The sequence below is a fragment of the Coregonus clupeaformis genome, chromosome 11 (assembly GCF_020615455.1).
Source record: "Coregonus clupeaformis isolate EN_2021a chromosome 11, ASM2061545v1, whole genome shotgun sequence".
In the NCBI taxonomy this organism is placed as follows: Eukaryota; Metazoa; Chordata; class Actinopteri; order Salmoniformes; family Salmonidae; genus Coregonus; species Coregonus clupeaformis.
In genome coordinates, this window is record NC_059202.1 from 28730434 (window position 1) to 28752981 (window position 22548).

The following is a 22548-nucleotide window of genomic DNA, read 5'->3' on the forward strand; positions in this document are numbered from 1 at the left end:
TTCAGACCCCTTGACTTTTTCAACATTTTGTTACGTTACAGCCTTACACTAAAATTGATTAAATTGTTTTTTTCTCTCATTAATCTACACACAATATCCCATAATGACAAAGCAAAAACAAGTTGATATACATTTTTGCTAATTTATTACAAATAAAAAACTGAAATATCACATTTACATAAGTATTCATTTTACATTTTTTTACATTTTAGTCATTTAGCAAACGCTCTTATCCAGAGCGACTTACAGTTAGTGAATACCTATTTTTTTTTAATATATACTGGCCCCCCGTAGGAATCGAACCCACAACCCTGGCGTTGCAAACGCCATGCTCTATCAACTGAGCTACATCCCTGCCGGCCATTCCCTCCCCTACCCTGGACGACGCTGGGCCAATTGTGCGCCGCCCATGAGTCTCCCGGTCGCGGCCGGCTGCGACAGAGCCTGGATTCGAACCAGGATCTCTAGTGGCACAGTTAGCACTGCGATGCAGTGCCTTAGACCACTGCGCCACTCAGGAGTACAGCCCCTTTACTCAGTACTTTGTTTAAGCACCTTTGGCAGCGATTACAGCCTCGAGTCTTCTTGGGTATGACGCTACAAGCTCGGCACAACTGTATTTGGGGAGTTTCTCCCATTCTTCTCTGCAGATCCTCTCAAACTCTGTCAGGTTGGACGGGGAGTGTCGCTGCACAGCTTTTTTCAGGTCTCTCCAGAGATGTTCGATCGGGTTCAAGTCTCCAAACAATCAATGTAAATATGATGTTGTCAAGTTTAAAATGTAATTATTTGTGTATGGAGGTCATTGTAAAGGCTTATAGGCTACTTGCTCAGCTCGCAAATTAAAGATAACAATTAAAATGATGCGCTCATCATCCGCTTTCCCTGGCCAGTATTATTTTCATTCGGGACAGGAGCTTTCAGTTGGTACTGTCCCCGTGAGCCCTGCGAGGGCATGCTAATTTAGAAACGTGGCTAGTCAGTATTATGTCTGTGCTTTCATCTTCAATGTATGTTAGTGCTGCACCACACAGCACTTTAGTTTATTACTAAGAAAGCACATTGTAAAATGGCAATTACACAGTAATAATCAATGCATTATTTGTGTACATTTTTTACATTTTAGTCATTTAGCAGACGCTCTTATCCAGAGCGACTTACAGTTAGTGCATACATTACTTTTATTTATTTTATTTTATATACCCCCCGTGGGAATCGAACCCACAACCCTGGCGTTGCAAACGCCATGCTCTACGAACTGAGCTACATCCCCTGCCGGCCATTCCCTCCCCTACCCTGGACGACGCTGGGCCAATTGTGCGCCGCCCATGGGTCTCCCGGTCACAGCCGGCTACGACAGAGCCTGGATTCGAACCAGGATCTCTAGTGGCACAGCTAGCACTGCGATGCAGTGCCTTAGACCTCGGGAGTATAGGATAGTATACTTTCCCCACACCATACCCATAGCTTTCTCCCTCTGTTTGTTTTGAGGTAGTAACAGGTGACTGGCTCTGTTTGTTTTGAGGTAGGAGCTGGTGACTGGCTCTGTTTGTTTTGAGGTAGGAGCTGGTTACTGGCTCTGTTTGTTTTGAGGTAGTAACAGGTGACTGGCTCTGTTTGTTTTGAGGTAGGAGCTGGTGACTGGCTCCGTTTGTTTTGAGGTAGGAGCTGGTGACTGGCTCTGTTTGTTTTGAGGTAGGAGCTGGTGGTTGGCTCTGTTTGTTTTGAGGTAGGAGCTGGTGACTGGCTCCGTTTGTTTTGAGGTAGGAGCTGGTGACTGGCTCTGTTTGTTTTGAGGTAGGAGCTGGTGGTTGGCTCTGTTTGTTTTGAGGTAGGAGCTGGTGACTGGCTCTGTTTGTTTTGAGGTAGGAGCTGGTGGTTGGCTCTGTTTGTTTTGAGGTAGGAGCTGGTAGAGGAGCTGTGGGTCCGGACCGAGATCATTGTGGGCGGGAGTGGGCGGTCAGACAACTTCTGGATTAAAATGTTTTTGGGCCCCGCAGATTATTTGGAAATGGTCATCTTTTTGGTTTGTATGTGTTGCCCTACCTATTGCACTAAAAGCATTATATTCAAAACATTCAGAATTAACTAGTTCAAGTTCAGTAGCCTACCTCTCCTTCTCCTAGTTGGGGCGTGTGAGATCAAGTGTGGTCTAATGAAATAGAGTGCCTATGCATGGGTGGAGAATCACGGTGCAGAACGGCTGTGAAGGTCACAGAATTTTGGATGACAGTTATTGGTCAGCCAAATGAGCACAGTCACCGTAATAACATATCTATCTATATACAGTATCTATCTATCTATCTACAGTATCTATCTATCTATCTATCTATCTACAGTATCTATCTATCTATCTATCTATCTACAGTATCTATCTATCTATCTACAGTATATATCTATCTATCTATCTACAGTATCTATCTATCTATCCATCCATCTATCTACAGTATCTACCTATCTATCTATCTATCTATATACAACTGTGGAAAAAATTAAGAGACCACTGTAAATGTTTCTTAAATCAGCACCTTTACATGTATGACAGCCATTCCATTCCAGTGTCTGTTGAATTCCAATACAGGCGCACCTCATTCTACTGAATTAGGTACCGATTAGGTGATCACATGAACCAAATCTTATTTAACGAGGAAAAGTATCAAAACCACTGCTGTGGTCATCACTATCCTCTTGCAATAGGACCAGCTGGATGGCAAAAACAGTGCTAATAGTACCTCAAAAGTAATATTAATCAAAATATAACTATTGACCATGCCAAAAGAGTTGAAAAGGAACATTTTGAGTGAGGAAAAGAAGGGGTCAATTCTGGCTTTACTGGCAGAGGGATACAGTGAGCGTCAGGTTGCTTCCATCCTTAAAATTTCAAAGACGGCGGTTCATAAGAACAAGGTCAAGCAGCAGACATTGGGGACAACAAAGCTACAGACCGGCAGATGGCGAAAACGACTCTCTACTGACCGGGATGACCGCCAACTCATTCGAATGTCACTCAACAACCGTAGGATGACATCAAGTGACCTACAAAAAGAATGGCAAACGGCAGCTGGAGTGAAGTGCATGGCGAGGACGGTTCAAAACAGGCTCCTAGGGGCAGGGCTGAAGTCGTGCAAAGCTAGAAAAAAGCCCTTCATCAGTGAGAAGCAAAGAAGAGCCAGGCTGAGGTTTGCAAAATACCATAAGGATTGGACCGTAGAGGACTGGAGTAAGGTCATCTTTTCTGATGAGTCCAATTTTCAGCTCTGCCCAACACCTGGCTCGTCTAATGGTTAGACGGAGACCTGGAGAGGCCTACAAGCCACAGTGTCTCGCACCCACAGTGAAATTTGGTGGAGGATCGGTGATGATGTGGGGGTGCTTCACCAAGGCTGGAATCGGGCAGATTTGTCTTTGTGAAGGACGCATGAATCAAGCCACGTACAAGGTTGTCCTGGAAGAAAACTTGCTTTCTTTTGCTCTGACATTGTTCCCCAACTCTGAGGATTGGTTTTTCCAGCAGGACAATGCACCACGCCACACAGCAAGGTCAATCAAGGTGTGGATGGAGGACCACCAGATCAAGACCCTGTGATGGCCAGCCCAATCTCCAGACCTGAACCCCATTGAAAACTTCTGGAATGTGATCAAGAGGAAGATGGATGGTCACAAGCCATCAAACAAAGCCGAGCTGCTTGAATTTTTGCGCCAGGAGTAAATGAAGAGAACACAAGTAAACCAAGCCACAGACAGCATGACATTACAACAGTACACCTGGTGCTCCGTAGCTCAGTTGGGAAGAGCATGGTGCTTGTAACGCCAGGGTAGTGGGTTCGATTCCCGGGATCACCTGTACATAAAATGTATGCACGCGTCACTGTGGGTCGCTTTGGATAAAAGCATCTGCTAAATGGCATATATATATATATATATATATATATATATATATATATATACACACACACACACACAGCTCAAAAAAATAAAGGGAACACTTAAACAACATAATGTAACTCCAAGTCAATCACACTTCTGTGAAATCAAACTGTCCACTTAGGAAGCAACACTGATTGACAATACATTTCACATGCTGTTGTGCAAATGGAATAGACAACAGGTGGAAATTATAGGCAATTAGCAAGACACCCCCAATAAAGGACTGGTTTTGCAGGTGGTGACCACAGACCACTTCTCAGTTCCTATGCTTCCTGGCTGATGTTTTGGTCACTTTTGAATGCTGGCGGTGCTTTCACTCTAGTGGTAGCATGAGACGGAGTCTACAACCCACACAAGTGGCTCAGGTAGTGCAGCTCATCCAGGATGGCACATCAATGCGAGCTGTGGCAAGAAGGTTTGCTGTGTCTGTCAGCGTAGTGTCCAGAGCATGGAGGCGCTACCAGGAGACAGGCCAGTACATCAGGAGATGTGGAGGAGGCCGTAGGAGGGCAACAACCCAGCAGCAGGACTGCTACCTCCGCTTTTGTGCAAGGAGGAGCAGGAGGAGCACTGCCAGAGCCCTGCAAAATGACCTCCAGCAGGCCACAAATGTGCATGTGTCTGCTCAAACGGTCAGAAAAAGACTCCATGAGGGTGGTATGAGGGCCCGATGTCCACAGGTGGGGGTTGTGCTTACAGCCCAACACCGGGCAGGACGTTTGGCATTTGCCAGAGAACACCAAGATTGGCAAATTTGCCACTGGCGCCCTGTGCTCTTCACAGATGAAAGCAGGTTCACACTGAGCATATGTGACAGACGTGACAGAGTCTGGAGACGCCGTGGAGAATGTTCTGCTGCCTGCAACATCCTCCAGCATGACCGGTTTGGCGGTGGGTCAGTCATGGTGTGGGGTGGCATTTCTTTGGGGGGCCGCACAGCCCTCCATGTGCTCGCCAGAGGTAGCCTGACTGCCATTAGGTACCGAGATGAGATCCTCAGACCCCTTGTGAGACTATATGCTGGTGTGGTTGGCCCTGGGTTCCTCCTAATGCAAGACAATGCTAGACCTCATGTGGCTGGAGTGTGTCAGCAGTTCCTGCAAGAGGAAGGCATTGATGCTATGGACTGGCCCGCCCGTTCCCCAGACCTGAATCCAATTGAGCACATCTGGGACATCATGTCTCGCTCCATCCACCAACGCCACGTTGCACCACAGACTGTCCAGGAGTTGGCGGATGCTTTTGTCCAGGTCTGGGAGGAGATCCCTCAGGAGACCATCCGCCACCTCATCAGGAGCATGCCCAGGCGTTGTAGGGAGGTCATACAGGCACGTGGAGGCCACACACACTACTGAGCCTCTTTTTGACTTGTTTTAAGGACATTACATTAAAGTTGGATCAGCCTGTAGTGTGGTTTTCCACTTTAATTTTGAGGGTAACTCCAAATCCAGACCTCCATGGGTTGATACATTTGATTTCCATTGATAATTTTTGTGTGATTTTGTTGTCAGCACATTCAACTATGTAAAGAAAAAAGTATTTAATAAGATTATTTCATTAATTCAGATCTAGGATGTGTTATTTTAGTGTTCCCTTAATTTTTTTGAGCAGTGTATATATGGGGAATACAACCTTCCCAGCTCTGCAGATTTTGCTGCGAAGAGACAGAGTCATTAGATCATTTATTTTGGTACTGTCCATTTAGCTTGTGTTTGGTCACAGATCCAGCAATGGCTGAAGAATTGAAACATTTACCTGGAGCTAACTCTGCAGATAGCACTACTGGGTGATCTGAAAAGTTATAGTTAAATCGATCAATAATATAATAATACTTTTTGCAAAAAAAAATTATCTGTAGAAACTATGAGAATAGAAAGGTTCAGAACTTTTGTGAAACATCACAGCACAGTTGAAAAACCTATGGCAAATAGAAATCCAATATGGATGGTGTTAAGAGATAGATGGGAGGGGTTGAACGGAGCTGAAGGGTGGGACTAATAACATCATAACTATATAGGTACAGAACTTTTGTGAAACAGCACAGTTAAAAATATATGGCAAATAGAAATCAAACTGGATGGACATCAGAAATAGAGGTTGAGGGTAGATGAAGGTCAGGACAAAAAACTAACAAAATAAAACTATTGTAAAAAAGATTGTGTCCGTAAAATGTATATAGTATGCATAAACTGGGAGTAGAGGCCTAAGTGTTGTTTTTCATTAGTTTACTCCAATTAGGGGATGGGTGGTAGGGGATTATTATTCATGAGATTATTTCATTCATTCAGATCTAGGATGTGTTATTTGAGTGTTCCCTTTATTTATTTTTTGAGCAGTATGTATATATATATATATATATATATATCTATATATATATATGAACCCAGAGAGCAGTATAATGGCGTACAGTTGAAGTCGGAAGTTTACATACACTTAGGTTGGCGTCATTAAAACTCGTTTTTCAACCACTCCATAACATTTCTTGTTAAAACTATAGTTTGGCAAGTCGGTTAGGACATCTACTTTGTGCATGACACTAGTCATTTTTCCAACAATTGTTTACAGACAGATTATTTCACTTATAATTCACTGTATCACAATTCCAGTGGGTCAGAAGTTTACATACACTAAGTTGACAGTGCCTTTTAAACAGCTTGGAAAATTCCAGAAAATGATGTCATGGCTTTAGAAGCTTCTGATAGGCTAATTGACATAATTTGAGTCAATTGGAGGTGTACCTGTGGATGTATTTCAAGGCCTACCTTCAAACTCAGTGCCTCTTTGCTTGACATCGGAAAATCAAAAGAAATCAGCCAAGACCTCAGAAAAAAAATTGTAGCCCTCCACAAGTCTGGTTCATCCTTGGGAGCAATTTCCAAATGCCTGAAGGTACCACGTTCATCTGTACAAACAATAGTACGCAAGTATAAACACCATGGGACCACGCAGCCGTCATACCGCTCAGGAAGGAGACGCGTTCTGTCTCCTAGAGATGAACGTACTTTGGTGCGAAAAGTGCAAATCAATCCCAGAACAGCAAAGGACCTTGTGACAGTATGAAAATGTATGCACTCACTAACTGTAAGTCGCTCTGGATAAGAGCGTCTGCTAAATGACTAAAATATCAAATGTGAAGATGCTGGAGGAAACAGGTACAAAAGTATCTATATCCACAGTAAACGAGTCCTATATCGACATAACCTGAAAGGCCACTCAGCAAAGAAGAAGCCACTGCTCCAAAACCGCCATAAAAAAGCCAGACTACGGTTTGCATCTGCACATGGGGACAAAGATCGTACTTTTTGGAGAAATGTCCTCTGGTTTGATTAAACAAAAATAGGAATGTTTGGCCATAATGACCATCGTTATGTTTGGAGTAAAAAGAGGGTAACTTGCAAGCCGAAGAACACCACCCCAACCGTGAAGCATAGGGGTGGCAGCATCATGCTGTGGGGGTGCTTTGCTGCAGGAGGGACTGGTGCACTTCACAAAATAGATGGCATCATGAGGAAGGAAAATTATGTGGATATATTGAAGCAACATCTCAAGACCTCAGTCAGGAAGTTAAAGCTTGGTCGCAAATGGGTCTTCCAAATGGACAATGACCCAAAGCATACTTCCAAAGTTGTGGCAAACTGGCTTAAGGACAACAAAGTCAAAGTATTGGAGTGGCCATCACAAAGCCCTGACCTCAATCCGATAGAACATTTGGGGAAAACTGAAAAAGCGTGTGCAAGATGCTCTAGGCGCTAACAAACCCCATATTAAATTCTGAAGGTAAATAATGTACCTACATTCAGTAATCTTGCTCTGATTTGTCATCCTAAGGGTCCCAGAGATAAAATGTAGCATAGTTTTGTTTGATAAAATCCCATTTTTATATTCAAATGTAGGAACTGGGTTCTACAGTTTGAACCCTTGCTGTCTCTGGCTCCACACCCACCCCGCCCGGCCATCTAGATGTGTGAAAGTTAGTGTATAAGCTAATGATCCATCATGTATGACATTCCTGGGAAAACGTACATTTTGTATAAACTTACATTTTGTGTTATCATATTTTATCATATCATTTTTGTATGTTCTCTATAGTTATGTACTTGAAAATGTATCAATTGACCAATTGATCGGCACATTTGGGCAGACTTGATACAAAATTGTCCAGTACTGCAATGCTTCTCTGGATCAATCTGAAACTTTGCACACACACTGCTGCCATCTAGTGGCCAAAATCTAAATTGCGCCTAAACTGCAATATTATATTGTGGCCTTTCTCTTGCATTTCAAAGATGGAACAAAAACTTAAATAAATAGAAAACGCATGTTTTTTTGTTTGTATTATCTTTTACCAGATCTAATGTGTTATATTCTCCTACATTAATTTCACATTTCCACAAACTTCAAAGTGTTTCCTTTCAAATGGTATCAAGAATATGCATATCCTTGCGTCGGGTCCTGAGCTACAGGCAGTTAGATTTGGGTATGTCATTTTAGGCGAAAATGGAAAAAAAGTGTCCGATCCTTAAGAGGTTAAACAACTCACACAGTCACAACAATAGGAGTGCCAGTCTGTCTGTGCTATCATGCTTACATGGTTGGTTTGACAATGAGTGACTAGGAGAAGAGTGACTAGCAAAAGCACAAAACAGATCTGGGACCAGGCTTCGTAAAACAACCCTGAAAGAGAAATGCAAAGCACAGTCCCAGGCAAGAAGACCCCATGTATGAAATAGGCCTACAGTTCGTATGGCCCTTATGTATGGCCCTTATGTATGGCCCTTATGTATGGCCCTTATGTATGGCCCTTATGTATGGCCCTTATGTATGGCCCTTATGTATGGCCCTTATGTATGGCCCTTATGTATTCTAAAGAATATGATGCATGTTGCAGCAGTCTGACTATTCCTTCAATACAAATGTGGTCCATGTCCTAATTTCATATGTTTCCTATTAGCATAATTAGTTCCTAAAAGACATGGGTTTGGATCTGAAAAATACTGCATCTCTCATTTCAACCTTTTCCCATGTTACTAATGTTCACTCACTAGCCACACTTTACATATTTTGCACAAGGCATCAATTCCTTATGGGTGAATCGGTAAAGAACGTGTTGTGTAGCCTATAACCAAAACTACATGTTACTCACAATGGCTTACTACTTCTGTTAATGGGTCAACTTTAACTTTGCAAGCACAAGACGTGGCTAACCTGTTGGGGTGCATCTGCTTGATGTTGGTAACTTTTTAGCACTTTTGGTCTCCCAGAGAGTTTAGCTACATTCATATTCCCAGAAACTATGAGGCGTCTTGAAAAGACCACCTTCTCAGCGGCCCATATTCCCTTGGACTAACCTGAATACTCTACAAGATAGGTAGTAGCGAGCAACCCAGCCGGTGTAGCTAACTAACTAACTAGGAAAGTTGTTGTTTTTGGAGTTTGCTGGCAGCTAACGTCAGCTGGCTAGCCAAGGAATGAGCCCCTCACAACACTGTGGTAAATAGTAGTGATTAGCTCACAGGTAGCCGACTAGGTATTTTAATGGACGATGCCCCTGGTTCTTACCCAACAGCTTCTTGACCTCCTCCTCGCTCATGTAGACGTTGACACTGGGGCGAATGTCGATGCCCGGAGCAGGGGCACTGCTGGTGCTGGGGTTGGTGAGGCAGAAGGTCCCTTCCAGCAACAGCAGGAAAAAGAAACCTCCGAGGATCCACTGAACCGAGTGTGGCCATCCTCGACACACCGACGGGCTGCCACAGAGGCGAACCAGTCCCCGCTTCCCCAACATCGCCGTTGTCTTGTAGTTGTTGCCGCTTCTTCGAAAGTTGAATCCCCGCCTTGTTTCCAAATCCTCGATTTATTTATCATCCGTAGTTCAGTTTAATTCTTAAAGGCAACATTACTACTTCGTGTTCAACCGCTGTTTCTCCCGGTTTTTCGTGGTTCTTGTGAGTTAGCAAGCTAGCTACCGTTAGCTAACTGATTAGCCGAACAAGCTAGCTAACTTCGGACAGACTGTGCTAACTCGGACCGCGCTTAAGCGTTTTTTTTTGTTGTTGTCACAATTGCGAAGGTTTGGACACAATTCTGGATTCGCTATCCTTTGGGTATATTATCCTACTTAGATCTGTTTAATGTGAGAACCCCTTAAGATTTTCCGCGAAAATAACATCCAGGTTTCTCCTTTCATGGTCCTTCTTGTACCGTCCCCTTCCAATCTCAGCTTTCAGTGGAGGGAGTGGCCGAGGGGGGCGACAAGGGTGCGCGGTGATGACAGGATGCAGGCTCGGGGAAGCGCTCCTCTTAACATGTCGGGGAATTGAATGGATCCTTTAGAGCAGGGTTCTTCAATTCCGGTCCTGGAGGGCCGAGACACCTCTGTTTTTCATTATCTCCTTCTAATCAGGGGCTAATTCAGACCTGGGACACCAGGTGAGTGCAATTAAATACCAGGTAGAAATAAAAAACAGAGGTGTTTCGGCCCTCCAGGACCAGAATTGAAGAACCCTGCTTTAGAGCATGCAGATGAATGGTAATTTACAGTCTACTTTGTAAAACGACACATAAAAAATAGTTTTGTTGAATAACCCAATCGATTCTCATCAACCAAACACTGCAGTTAACATTATAGGTGTGTGATTGATTCAAATGTTGCTTGGCCCTCTAATGGAAAAATGTAGGCCTGTTTTAACTGTTTTCCTATTTCAACAGTCCAATTGCAGCACAGCCACAATTGAGCTTAGACTAGAACTTGAATCAGGAGAAAGAGGGGGGAGCGCACCCCCATCCACATTGACAGGGCTGTTGTGGAGCGGGTCGAGAGCTTCAAGTTCTTTGGCGTCCACATCACTAAGGACCTAACATGGTCCACACACACTCGCACAGTCGTGAAGAGGGCACGGCAGCGCCTCTTCGCCTTCAGGAGGCTCTGAGATTTTCAAAAAGTTATACAGCTGCACCATCGAGAGCATCTTGATTGGCTGCATCCCCGCTTGGTATGGCAATTTCACCACCCTTGACTGCAAAGCGCTACAGAGGGTGGTGTGGACAGCCCAGTACATGACTAGGGCCGAGCTCCCTGCCATCCAGGACCTCTATATCAGGTGGTGTCAGAGGAAGGCCCGAAAAATTGCCAAAGACTCCAGCCACTCAAGCCATAGACTATTCACGCTGCTACCATCCGGCAAACGGTACTGGAGCATTGGCTGTCAGACCAACAGGCTCTGAGACACCTTCTACCATAATTTGCTTCTGCTACTCTGTTCTTTATTTTACTCTTATTATTATCTATTCTGATGCCTAGTCACTTTACCCTGCCTTCATCTACATATCTACCTCAAATACCTTATTATTATCTATCCTGATGCCTAGTCACTTTACCCTGCCTTCATGTACATATCTACCTCAAATACCTTATTATTATCTATCCTGATGCCTAGTCACTTTACCCTGCCTTCATGTACATATCTACCTCAAATACCTTATTATTATCTATCCTGATGCCTAGTCACTTTACCCTGCCTTCATGAACATATCTACCTCAAATACCGTATTATTATCTATCCTGATGCCTAGTCACTTTACCCTGCCTTCATGTCCATATCTACCTCAAATACCTTATTATTATCTATCCTGATGCCTAGTCACTTTACCCTGCCTTCATGTACATATCTACCTCAAATACCTTATTATTATCTATCCTGATGCCTAGTCACTTTACCCTGCCTTCATGTCCATATCTACCTCAAATACCTTATTATTATCTATCCTGATGCCTAGTAACTTTACCCTGCCTTCATGTACATATCTACCTCAAATACCTTATTATTATCTATCCTGATGCCTAGTCACTTTACCCTGCCTTCATGTATATATCTACCTCAAATACCTTATTATTATCTATCCTGATGCCTAGTCACTTTACCCTGCCTTCATGTCCATATCTACCTCAAATACCTTATTATTATCTATCCTGATGCCTAGTCACTTTACCCTGCCTTCATGTACATATCTACCTCCAATACCTTATTATTATCTATCCTGATGCCTAGTCACTTTACCCTGCCTTCATGTCCATATCTACCTCAAATACCTTATTATTATCTATCCTGATGCCTAGTCACTTTACCCTGCCTTCATGTACATATCTACCTCAAATACCTTATTATTATCTATCCTGATGCCTAGTCACTTTACCCTGCCTTCATGTACATATCTACCTCCAATACCTTATTATTATCTATCCTGATGCCTAGTCACTTTACCCTGCCTTCATGTACATATCTACCTCAAATACCTTATTATTATCTATCCTGATGCCTAGTCACTTTACCCTGCCTTCATGTCCATATCTACCTCAAATACCTTATTATTATCTATCCTGATGCCTAGTCACTTTACCCTGCCTTCATGTACATGTCTACCTCAAATACCTTATTATTATCTATCCTGATGCCTAGTCACTTTACCCTGCCTTCATGTACATATCTACCTCAAATACCTTATTATTATCTATCCTGATGCCTAGTCACTTTACCCTGCCTTCATGTCCATATCTACCTCAAATACCTTATTATTATCTATCCTGATGCCTAGTCACTTTACCCTGCCTTCATGTCCATATCTACCTCAAATACCTTATTATATTATCTATCCTGATGCCTAGTCACTTTACCCTGCCTTCATCTACATATCTACCTCAAATACCTTATTATTATCTATCCTGATGCCTAGTAACTTTACCCTGCCTTCATCTACATATCTACCTCCAATACCTTATTATTATCTATCCTGATGCCTAGTAACTTTACACTGCCTTCATCTACATATCTACCTCCAATACCTTATTATTATCTATCCTGATGCCTAGTCACTTTACCCTGCCTTCATCTACATATCTACCTCCAATACCTTATTATTATCTATCCTGATGCCTAGTCACTTTACCCTGCCTTCATCTACATATCTACCTCAAATACCTTATTATTATCTATCCTGATGCCTAGTCACTTTACCCTGCCTTCATGTACATATCTACCTCCAATACCTTATTATTATCTATCCTGATGCCTAGTCACTTTACCCTGCTTTCATGTACATATCTACCTCAAATACCTTATTATTATCTATCCTGATGCCTAGTAACTTTACCCTGCCTTCATCTACATATCTACCTCCAATACCTTATTATTATCTATCCTGATGCCTAGTCACTTTACCCTGCCTTCATCTACATATCTACCTCCAATACCTTATTATTATCTATCCTGATGCCTAGTCACTTTACCCTGCCTTCATCTACATATCTACCTCCAATACCTTATTATTATCTATCCTGATGCCTAGTCACTTTACCCTGCCTTCATGTACATATCTACCTCCAATACCTTATTATTATCTATCCTGATGCCTAGTCACTTTACCCTGCCTTCATGTACATATCTACCTCCAATACCTTATTATTATCTATCCTGATGCCTAGTCACTTTACCCTGCCTTCATGTACATATCTACCTCCAATACCTTATTATTATCTATCCTGATGCCTAGTCACTTTACCCTGCCTTCATCTACATATCTACCTCCAATACCCCGTACCTCTGCACATTGATATGATACTGGAACTCCCTGTATATAGCTCCACATTGATCTGGTACTGGTACTCCCTGTATATAGCTCCACATTGATCTGGTACTGGTACTCCCTGTATATAGCTCCACATTGATCTGGTACTGGTACTCCCTGTATATAGCTCCACATTGATCTGGTACTGGTACTCCCTGTATATAGCTCCACATTGATCTGGTACTGGTACTCCCTGTATATAGCTCCACATTGATCTGGTACTGGTACTCCCTGTATATAGCTCCACATTGATCTGGTACTGGTACTCCCTGTATATAGCTCCACATTGATCTGGTACTGGTACTCCCTGTATATAGCTCCACATTGATCTGGTACTGGTACTCCCTGTATATAGCTCCACATTGATCTGGTACTGGTACTCCCTGTATATAGCTCCACATTGATCTGGTACTGGTACTCCCTGTATATAGCTCCACATTGATCTGGTACTGGTACTCCCTGTATATAGCTCCACATTGATCTGGTACTTCCTGTATATAGCTCCACATTGATCTGGTACTGGTACTCCCTGTATATAGCTCCACATTGATCTGGTACTGGTACTCCCTGTATATAGCTCCACATTGATCTGGTACTGGTACTCCCTGTATATAGCTCCACATTGATCTGGTACTGGTACTCCCTGTATATAGCTCCACATTGATCTGGTACTGGTACTCCCTGTATATAGCTCCACATTGATCTGGTACTGGTACTCCCTGTATATAGCTCCACATTGATCTGGTACTGGTACTCCCTGTATATAGCTCCACATTGATCTGGTACTGGTACTCCCTGTATATAGCTCCACATTGATCTGGTACAGGTACTCCCTGTATATAGCTCCACATTGATCTGGTACTGGTACTCCCTGTATATAGCTCCACATTGATCTGGTACTGGTACTCCCTGTATATAGCTCCACATTGATCTGGTACTGGTACTCCCTGTATATAGCTCCACATTGATCTGGTACTGGTACTCCCTGTATATAGCTCCACATTGATCTGGTACTTCCTGTATATAGCTCCACATTGATCTGGTACTCCCTGTATAAAGCTCCATTCTTCTGTATTTTATTTTTTTCCTCTTGTGTTAGTTACTATTTTTTTACAATTATTATTGTTTTTAAACTCTGCATCATTGGGAAATGTTCGTAAGCAAGCATTTCACTGTAAAGTCTACACCAGTTGTATTCGGTGCATGTGATAAATTACATTTGATTTGATTTGAATCAATCAATGCATATCCACAAAAATATCACATTGATAGAATATAGACATAGATACCTTGTGGTGGGCGACTGCAATACATGCAGAGAACTCATACTATCTTCAAATAGAGGCACTACCTTCCAATAGGTGTCTGTTATACAGTGGCTTGCGAAAGTATTCACCCCCCCTTGGCATTTTTCCTATTTTTTTGCCTTACAACCTGGAATTAAAATGGATTTTGGGGGGGGTTGTATCATTTGATTTACACAACATGCCTACCACTTTGAAGATGCGAAATATTTTTTATTGTGAAACAAACAAGAAATAAGACAAAAAAACAGAACTTGAGCGTGCATAACTATTCACCTCCCCAAAGTCAATACTTTGTAGAGCCACCTTTTGCAGCAATTACAGCTGCAAGTCTCTTGGGGTATGTCTCTATAAGCTTGGCACATCTAGTCACTGGGATTTTTGCCCATTCTTCAAGACAAAACTGCTCCAGCTCCTTCAAGTTGGATGGGTTCCGCTGGTGTACAGCAATCTTTAAGTCATACCACAGATTCTCAATTGGATTGAGGTCTGGGCTTTGACTAGGCCATTCCAAGACATTTAAATGTTTCCCCTTAAACCACTTGAGTGTTGCTTTAGCAGTATGCTTAGGGTCATTGTCCTGCTGGAGGTGAACCTCCGTCCCAGTCTGAAATCTCAGGAAGACTGAAACAGGTTTTCCTCAAGAGTTTCCCTGTATTTAGCGTCATCCATCATTCCTTCAATTCTGACCAGTTTCCCAGTCCCTGCCGATGAAAAACATCCCCACAGCATGATGCTGCCACCACCATGCTCGGGGTGATGAGAGGTGTTGGGTTTGCGCCAGACATAGCATTTTCTTTGATGGCCAAAAAGCTCAATTTTAGTCTCATCTGACCAGAGTACCTTCTTCCATACAGTGAGGGAAAAACGTATTTGATCCCCTGCTGATTTTGTACGTTTGCCCACTGACAAAGAAATGATCAGTCTATAATTTTAATGGTAGGTATATTTGAACAGTGAGAGACAGAATAACAACTAAAAAATCCAGAAAAACGCATGTCAAAAATGTTATAAATTGATTTGCATTTTAATGAGGGAAATATGCATTTGACCCCCTCTCAATCAAAAAGATTTCTGGCTCCCAGGTGTCTTTTATACAGGTAACGAGCTGAGATTAGGAGCACACTCTTAAAGGGAGTGCTTCTAAATCTCAGCTAGTTACCTGTATAAAAGGCACCTGTCCACAGAAGCAATCAAACAATCAGATTCCAAACTCTCTACCATGGCCAAGACCTAAGAGCTCTCCAAGGATGTCAGGGACAAGATTGTAGACCTACACAAGGCTGGAATGGGCTACAAGACCATCGCCAAGCAGCTTGGTGAGAAGGTGACAATAGTTGGTGTGATTATTCGCAAATGGAAGAAACACAAAAGAACTGTCAATCTCCCTCGGCCTGGGGCTCCATGCAAGATCTCACCTCGTGGAGTTGCAATGATCATGAGAACGGTGAGGAATCAGCCCAGAACTACACGGGAGGATCTTGTCAATGATCTCAAGGCAGCTGGGACCATAGTCACCAAGAAAACAATTGGTAACACACTACGCCGTGAAGGACTGAAATCCTGCAGCGCCCGCAAGGCCCCCCTGCTCAAGAAAGCACATATACAGGCCTGTCTGAAGTTTGCCAATGAACATCTGAATGATGAGACCAAAATCGAGTTATTTGGCATCAACTCAACTCGCCGTGTTTGGAGGAGGAGGAATGCTGCCTATGACCCCAAGAACACCATCCCCACCATCAAACATGGAGGTGGAAACATTATGTTTTGGGGGTGTTTTTCTGCTAAGGGGACAGGACAACTTCACCGCATCAAAGGGACGATGGATGGCGCCATGTACCGTCAAATCTTGGGTGAGAACCTCCTTCCCTCAGCCAGGGCATTGAAAATGGGTCGTGGATGGGTATTCCAGCATGACAATGACCCAAAACACACGGCCAAGGCAACAAAGGAGTGGCTCATGAAGAAGCACATTAAGGTCCTGGAGTGGCCTAGCCAGTCTCCAGACCTTAATCCCATAGAAAATCTGTGGAGGGAGCTGAAGGTTCCAGTTGCCAAACGTCAGGCTCGAAACCTTAATGACTTGAAGAAGATCTGCAAAGAGGAGTGGGACAAAATCCCTCCTGAGATGTGTGCAAACCTGGTGGCCAAGTACAAGAAACATCTGACCTCCGTGATTGCCAACAAGGGTTTTGCCACCAAGTACTAAGTAATGTTTTGCAGAGGGGTCAAATACTTATTTCCCTCATTAAAATGCAAATCAATTTATAACATTTTACCAGCGTTTTTCTGGATTTTGTTGTTGTTATTCTGTCTCTCACTGTTCAAATAAACATACCATTAAAATTATAGACTGATCATGTCTTTGTCAGTGGGCAAACGTACAAAATCAGCTGGGGATCAAATACTTTTTTCCCTCACTGTATGTTTGGGGAGTCTCCCACATGCCTTTTGGCAAACACCAAACGTGTTTGCTTATTTTTTTCTTTAAGCAATGGCTTTTCTCTGGCCACTCTTCCGTAAACCCCAGCTCTGTGGAGTGTATGGCTTAACGTGGTCCTATGGACAAATACTCCAATCTCCGCTATGGAGCTTTCCAGCTCCTTCAGGGTTATCTTTGGTCTCTTTGTTGCCTCTCTGATTAATGCCCTCCTTGCCTGGTCCGTGAGTTTTGGTGGGCGGCCCCCTCTTGGCAGGTTTGTTGTGGTGCCATATTCTTTCCATTTTTTAATAATGGATTTAACGGTGCTCTGTGGGATGTTCAAAGTTTCTGATATTTTTTTATAACCCAACCCTGATCTGTACTTCTCCACAACTTTGTCCCTGACCTGTTTGGAGAGCTCCTTTGTCTTCATGGTGCTGCTTGCTTGGTGGTGCCCCTTGCTTAGTGGTGTTGCAGACTCTGGGGCCTTTCAGAACAGGTGGATATATACTGAGATCATGTGACAGTTCATGTGACACTTAGATTGCACACAGGTGGACTTTATTTAACTAATTATTTGACTTCTGAAGGTAATTGGTTGCACCACATCTTATTTAGGGGCTTCATAGCAAAGGGGGTGAATACATATGCACGCACCACTTTTCCGTTATTAATTTTCTAGATTTTTTGAAACAAGTTATTTTTTTCATTTCATTTCACCAATTTGGACTATTTTGTGTATGTCCATTACATGAAATCCAAATAAAAATCAATTTAAATTACAGATTGTAATGCAACAAAATAGGAAAAACGCCAAGGGGGATGAATACTTTTGCAAGGCACTTGCACAAAAGAAACATACTGAAGCGTTAAGACATTCCTGCACAATGACATTTGAAATAAATATGAAATAAAACATGACACGAAAATAAACATTTAAACATTTTAATTATTAAAATATGAACCTACAAAACAGCCTATAAACACTATATACACGATAGCTAGCAGTGATGTTGGTTTAGAGTTTAAAGACTTAAAGACAGGCACTTATTTTCCAGTACTGATTGCTGAACATGTTTTTTTGGCTAAGAGGTAAAACAGTTACATTTGTTGGGCATTGTGAGACAATGTTAAATCAATCGATACAGATTTTAAATAGGGTTGCTTATGATGAAGCAGACAATATACACATTTCCCTGAGCTGAGGGACTAAAACTGCCAACATGTGAGACGTGAGGTATGTTTAATGTTTTGATTTTCCATTGGCGTGGACTGTTTATGGTACATTTATGGTACATATGGGACATTTACATTTGTCATCCATCATGAGTGAAAATTCAGTAAAAAATATGACATGGAATAGTTAGAAATTATTGATGATTCTGGGACCAAATCTCATTGATTGTTGTGAGGGGTCAATAATGTTCCAGTTGTTAGCTTCCTCCAAATCCTCATTCAAGCTGGTTCTACAACAGGTCAGTCTCTGGGCAACATGGGTCATCCAACAGGCCAACCACTGGGCAACATGGGTCATCCAACAGGCCAACCTCTGGGCAACATGGGTCATCCAACAGGCCAACCTCTGGGCAACATGGGTCATCCAACAGGCCAACCTCTGGGCAACATGGGTCATCCAACAGGCCAATTTCTGGGCAACATGGGTCATCCAACAGGCCAATCTCTGGGCAACATGGGTCATCCAACAGGCCAATCTCTGGGCAACATGGGTCATCCAACAGGCCAATCTCTGGGCAACATGGGTCATCCAACAGGCCAATCTCTGGGCAACATGGGTCATCCAAGATTAGCTTTCTGAAAGTAGAGAAGAGCCATGTTAGTTTAACTGAAGCCAAAGCACATTTTATTACGTTTTTACATTTAATCAATATATTTCAATAGATAGATCTTTGTAATGTCAGTGTACCAACCATTAATGTTGTCTGTTAGTTCTTCTGTCTGTCCAAACAGGGAATAATGAGATGTGAAAACAAGAATATGATTGTATTTGCCAAGAATGACTTCCTTCGGAACTGAACTGTTCAATCAAACTCACTGGGGCTTTTCTTGGGAAGCAGCGGTGGTTCACAGATCTCTCGATAGCAAACATCCTGCTGCACTTTATAGGTCCTTTTATACCTGGGGAGCACAATGGAAAAAAATAGCTTATCTACTAAACATACACAGTACATATAGATACAGATTATTCAACATGCTTCTTGTGGGGATGAACCAATTTACATTCTTGAAATGAATAAAGTTCAACTACTACTATATGTAACAGGTGTCAGTGTGCTTAGAGTATCGCTTCCTTCCCTAGGGACCCTGTCCCTTACTGGGCTCAAATCAGGGAAGACTTCAGCATATAAAGAGGTTTACAGTCTATATGAAATCAATTCTGACAGGAATAAACGTGCAGTGGAGGTCTATGTCCACTGTTTGACACTCACAGGTAATGCCAGACTTCGCCCACCCAGACGGGCACACTCTTTGTTTCAGAGTAGAGGCGGGTACACGGGTGGGGCACTCGCTGGCAGACTGCAGACAGACATGGTCGCAGCAGGACAAAAGATAAACACAGACGCGTGTTAAAGCACTGAGAGGGTTCTTCTGAGGGAGAGGTTCTGGAGGAAGAGGCCGTTTGCAAGGCTGTTAAATATGATATGAGGGACTGAGGAGGAGAGGCAAGGAGGAAGGGAGAGAGAGAGATAGGGAGGGAGGGATTTGGTGTGAACAGAAAGATAGAGAGAGGGAGGAAGAGAGGGAGAGAGAGAGAAGGTGCAGAGATAGGGAGAGAGGGATCTGGTCTGAGGAAGAGAGACGGAGAGAGAGAGAGAGAGAGAGAGAGAGAGAGAGAGGGAAGGTGCAGAGATAGAGAGAGAGGGATTTGGTCTGAGGAAGAGAGAGAGAGAGAGAGAGAGAGAAGGTGCAGAGCGGGAGAAGGGGATTTGTTCTGAGGGAGAGGGAGAGAAAAGGTGCAAGAGAGAGGGAGAGAGACGGGGATTTGGTCTGAGAAGGAGAGCGAGAGAGGAGAGAAAGGGAGGGTGAGATTTGGCACTCCTCCCTGGTGATTGATGGTTTTAGGAAAGGAATGTTTAAACAGTCTGACTGAGCGTGTTTGGATGAGGACATGTACAGCATAGAGCTCCACAGTGGATGTGTCATAATACCCACGATATAAGGTAAATATATCGGCAAAAGTCACCTTGTCTGAGAGAGATTTACACGGGTATCAAAACATCACACCGGGGAAAGCCTACACGAAAAACAGCCCTTATTTTAAGTGTTTCTAAAATCCCCTATGGGAAAAAACAAATGGTGAAAAAAGGATTGGAACCATTTCCATGTTTGACCGCTAGGTTTTATGGGTATTATGACTCATACTGTGGTACTCTATTAAAAAGAGAAGTGTGTTGTGTGTGTCATCTCATACTGGGCTGCAGCATAACACCTTGCGTTACTGGTGAACATGATTGGACAAGTTCAAACCAAAGGATAGGTTTGTATAACATAACCTATTTTGTCTGAAGTGCTTTGTACCTGATTGGTTATGTTATAGTTATGTTGTAACTTGCAAAGTTCTATTTTCTATGTGAGGATGTTGCTGTGTAGTTATGGTGCTGTGACATGATTTCCTCCTATGAGGAAGACAAATTTGAATCTATTTCCTTTGCCAGCCCAAGACAGCTGATCTGAGAGAAAATGCAGTTGTTCTATGCTACACTAGAATAAAAGGGTTCCAAAAGCGTTCTTCGGCTGTCCCCATAGGATAACCCTTTTTGGTTCCAGGTAGAACCATTTTGGGTTCCATGTAGAACTCTCTGTGGAAAGGGTTCTACTTTTTAAAAAGAAAAACATTTTACATTTTTAGTCATTTAGCGTACACTCTTATCCAGAGCGACTTACAGTAGTGAGTGCATACATTTTTCATACTTTCTTCTGTACTGGTCCCCCGTGGGAATCGAACCCACAACCCTGGAGTTGCAACCGCCATGCTCTACCAACTGAGCTACATGAAACCCAAAACGGTTATACTTGGAACCAGAAGGGTTCTACCTGAAACCAACAAAGGTTATTCAAAGGGTTCTCCTATGGGGACAGCTGAAGAACTCTTTTAGGTAGCAAAAAAATGTCTAAGCGTGTATGGCACTCCTATGTCAATGTGTGGTGTGGTGGGTGGGTGGTGTGATGGGGTGTGTGGTGTGGTGTGGTGTGGTGTGGTGTGGTGTGGTGTGGTGGGGTGGGGTGGGGTGGGGTGGGTGGGTGGAGACCAAGTGTGGTCCTCTGTAGCTCAGCTGGTAGAGCACGGCGCTTGTAACACCAAGGTAGTGGGTTCGATCCCCGGGACCACCCATACACAAAAATTTATGCACGCATGACTGTAAGTCGCTTTGGATAAAAGCGTCTGCTAAATGGCTTATTATTATTATTATTACTAAGACAGAAGGCATAAACTCACACAGCTCACACTGCCTGCCCTTGAACCCGGCTGCGCAGTCGCAGATGTAGGAGTCGCTCCCCTTCGCACACGTACCCCCGTTCAGGCAGGGCAGACTCCGGCAGTCCCGGGACGACTCTGAAACACAGCAGCTGCTGTCAGGACCCCGAGTTAAGCGGAGCCCAGCAGACAAACCACCAGCTCAGGTTTCACTACGGCTGACCTACTACTACCTACTGATCTACGACCCAAATACCTACTGATCTACGACCCAAATACCTACTGATCTACGACCCAAATACCTACTGATCTACGACCCAAATACCTACTGATCTACGACCCAAATAGTCCCTATCCCCCTCTCTCTCTCTCTCTCTCTCTCTCTCTCTCTCTCTCTCTCTCTCTCTCTCACCTCCCTCTCTATCTTCTCTCCCTCTCTCTCTCCTCTCTCTCTCTCTCCCTCTCTATCTCCTCTCTCTCTCTCCTCCCTCCCTCCCTCTCTCTCTCCTCTCTCTCTCTCTCTCTCTCTCTCTCTCTCTCTCTCTCTCTCTCTCTCTCTCTCTCTCTCTCCCCTCTCTCTCTCTCTCTCTCTCTCTCTCTCTCTCTCTCTCTCTCTCTCTCCTCCCTCTCCCCCTATCGCTCTCTCTCCCTCCCCCCCCTCTCTCTCTCCCCTCTCAGTCTCATCCCTCTTTTCCACTCTTTCTGCCCAGCAATCCTTCTCTTCTCCCTTTCAGTGGACATTTTCTCTGTAATACACTTCTATTGTAAAGCTGGGTTAACATTCTCTCCATCCTCCTCTCTGCCAGCTACAGTCCTGTGGCCATAAGATAAACGGTCCA

At 43.3% G+C, this 22548-nt stretch overlaps 2 protein-coding genes across 3 annotated transcripts in view; both read right to left on the minus strand.

Annotated features, from left to right (window-relative positions):
* LOC121537621 (tyrosine-protein kinase RYK) overlaps positions 1-10202 on the minus strand; it is a 146339-nt gene extending 136137 nt beyond the window's left edge. For both annotated transcript variants that reach the window (XM_041845206.2, XM_041845205.2), the window contains exon 1: positions 9487-10202. In XM_041845206.2, coding sequence (XP_041701140.1) covers positions 9487-9712 — 226 coding nt within the window. In that variant the 5' untranslated portion in view covers positions 9713-10202. The remainder of the gene's footprint in view (positions 1-9486) is intronic.
* An 8003-nt stretch (positions 10203-18205) lies between these two features.
* The window catches only part of LOC121537619 (sushi, nidogen and EGF-like domain-containing protein 1), a 101058-nt gene continuing 96715 nt past the window's right edge, over positions 18206-22548 (minus strand). Inside the window, exons 29-33 of the mRNA XM_041845203.2 lie at positions 21731-21847; positions 19722-19809; positions 19328-19410; positions 19203-19230; positions 18206-19086 (exon numbers count right to left, since the gene is read on the minus strand). Coding sequence (XP_041701137.2) covers positions 19205-19230; positions 19328-19410; positions 19722-19809; positions 21731-21847 — 314 coding nt within the window. The 3' untranslated portion in view covers positions 18206-19086; positions 19203-19204. The remainder of the gene's footprint in view (positions 19087-19202; positions 19231-19327; positions 19411-19721; positions 19810-21730; positions 21848-22548) is intronic.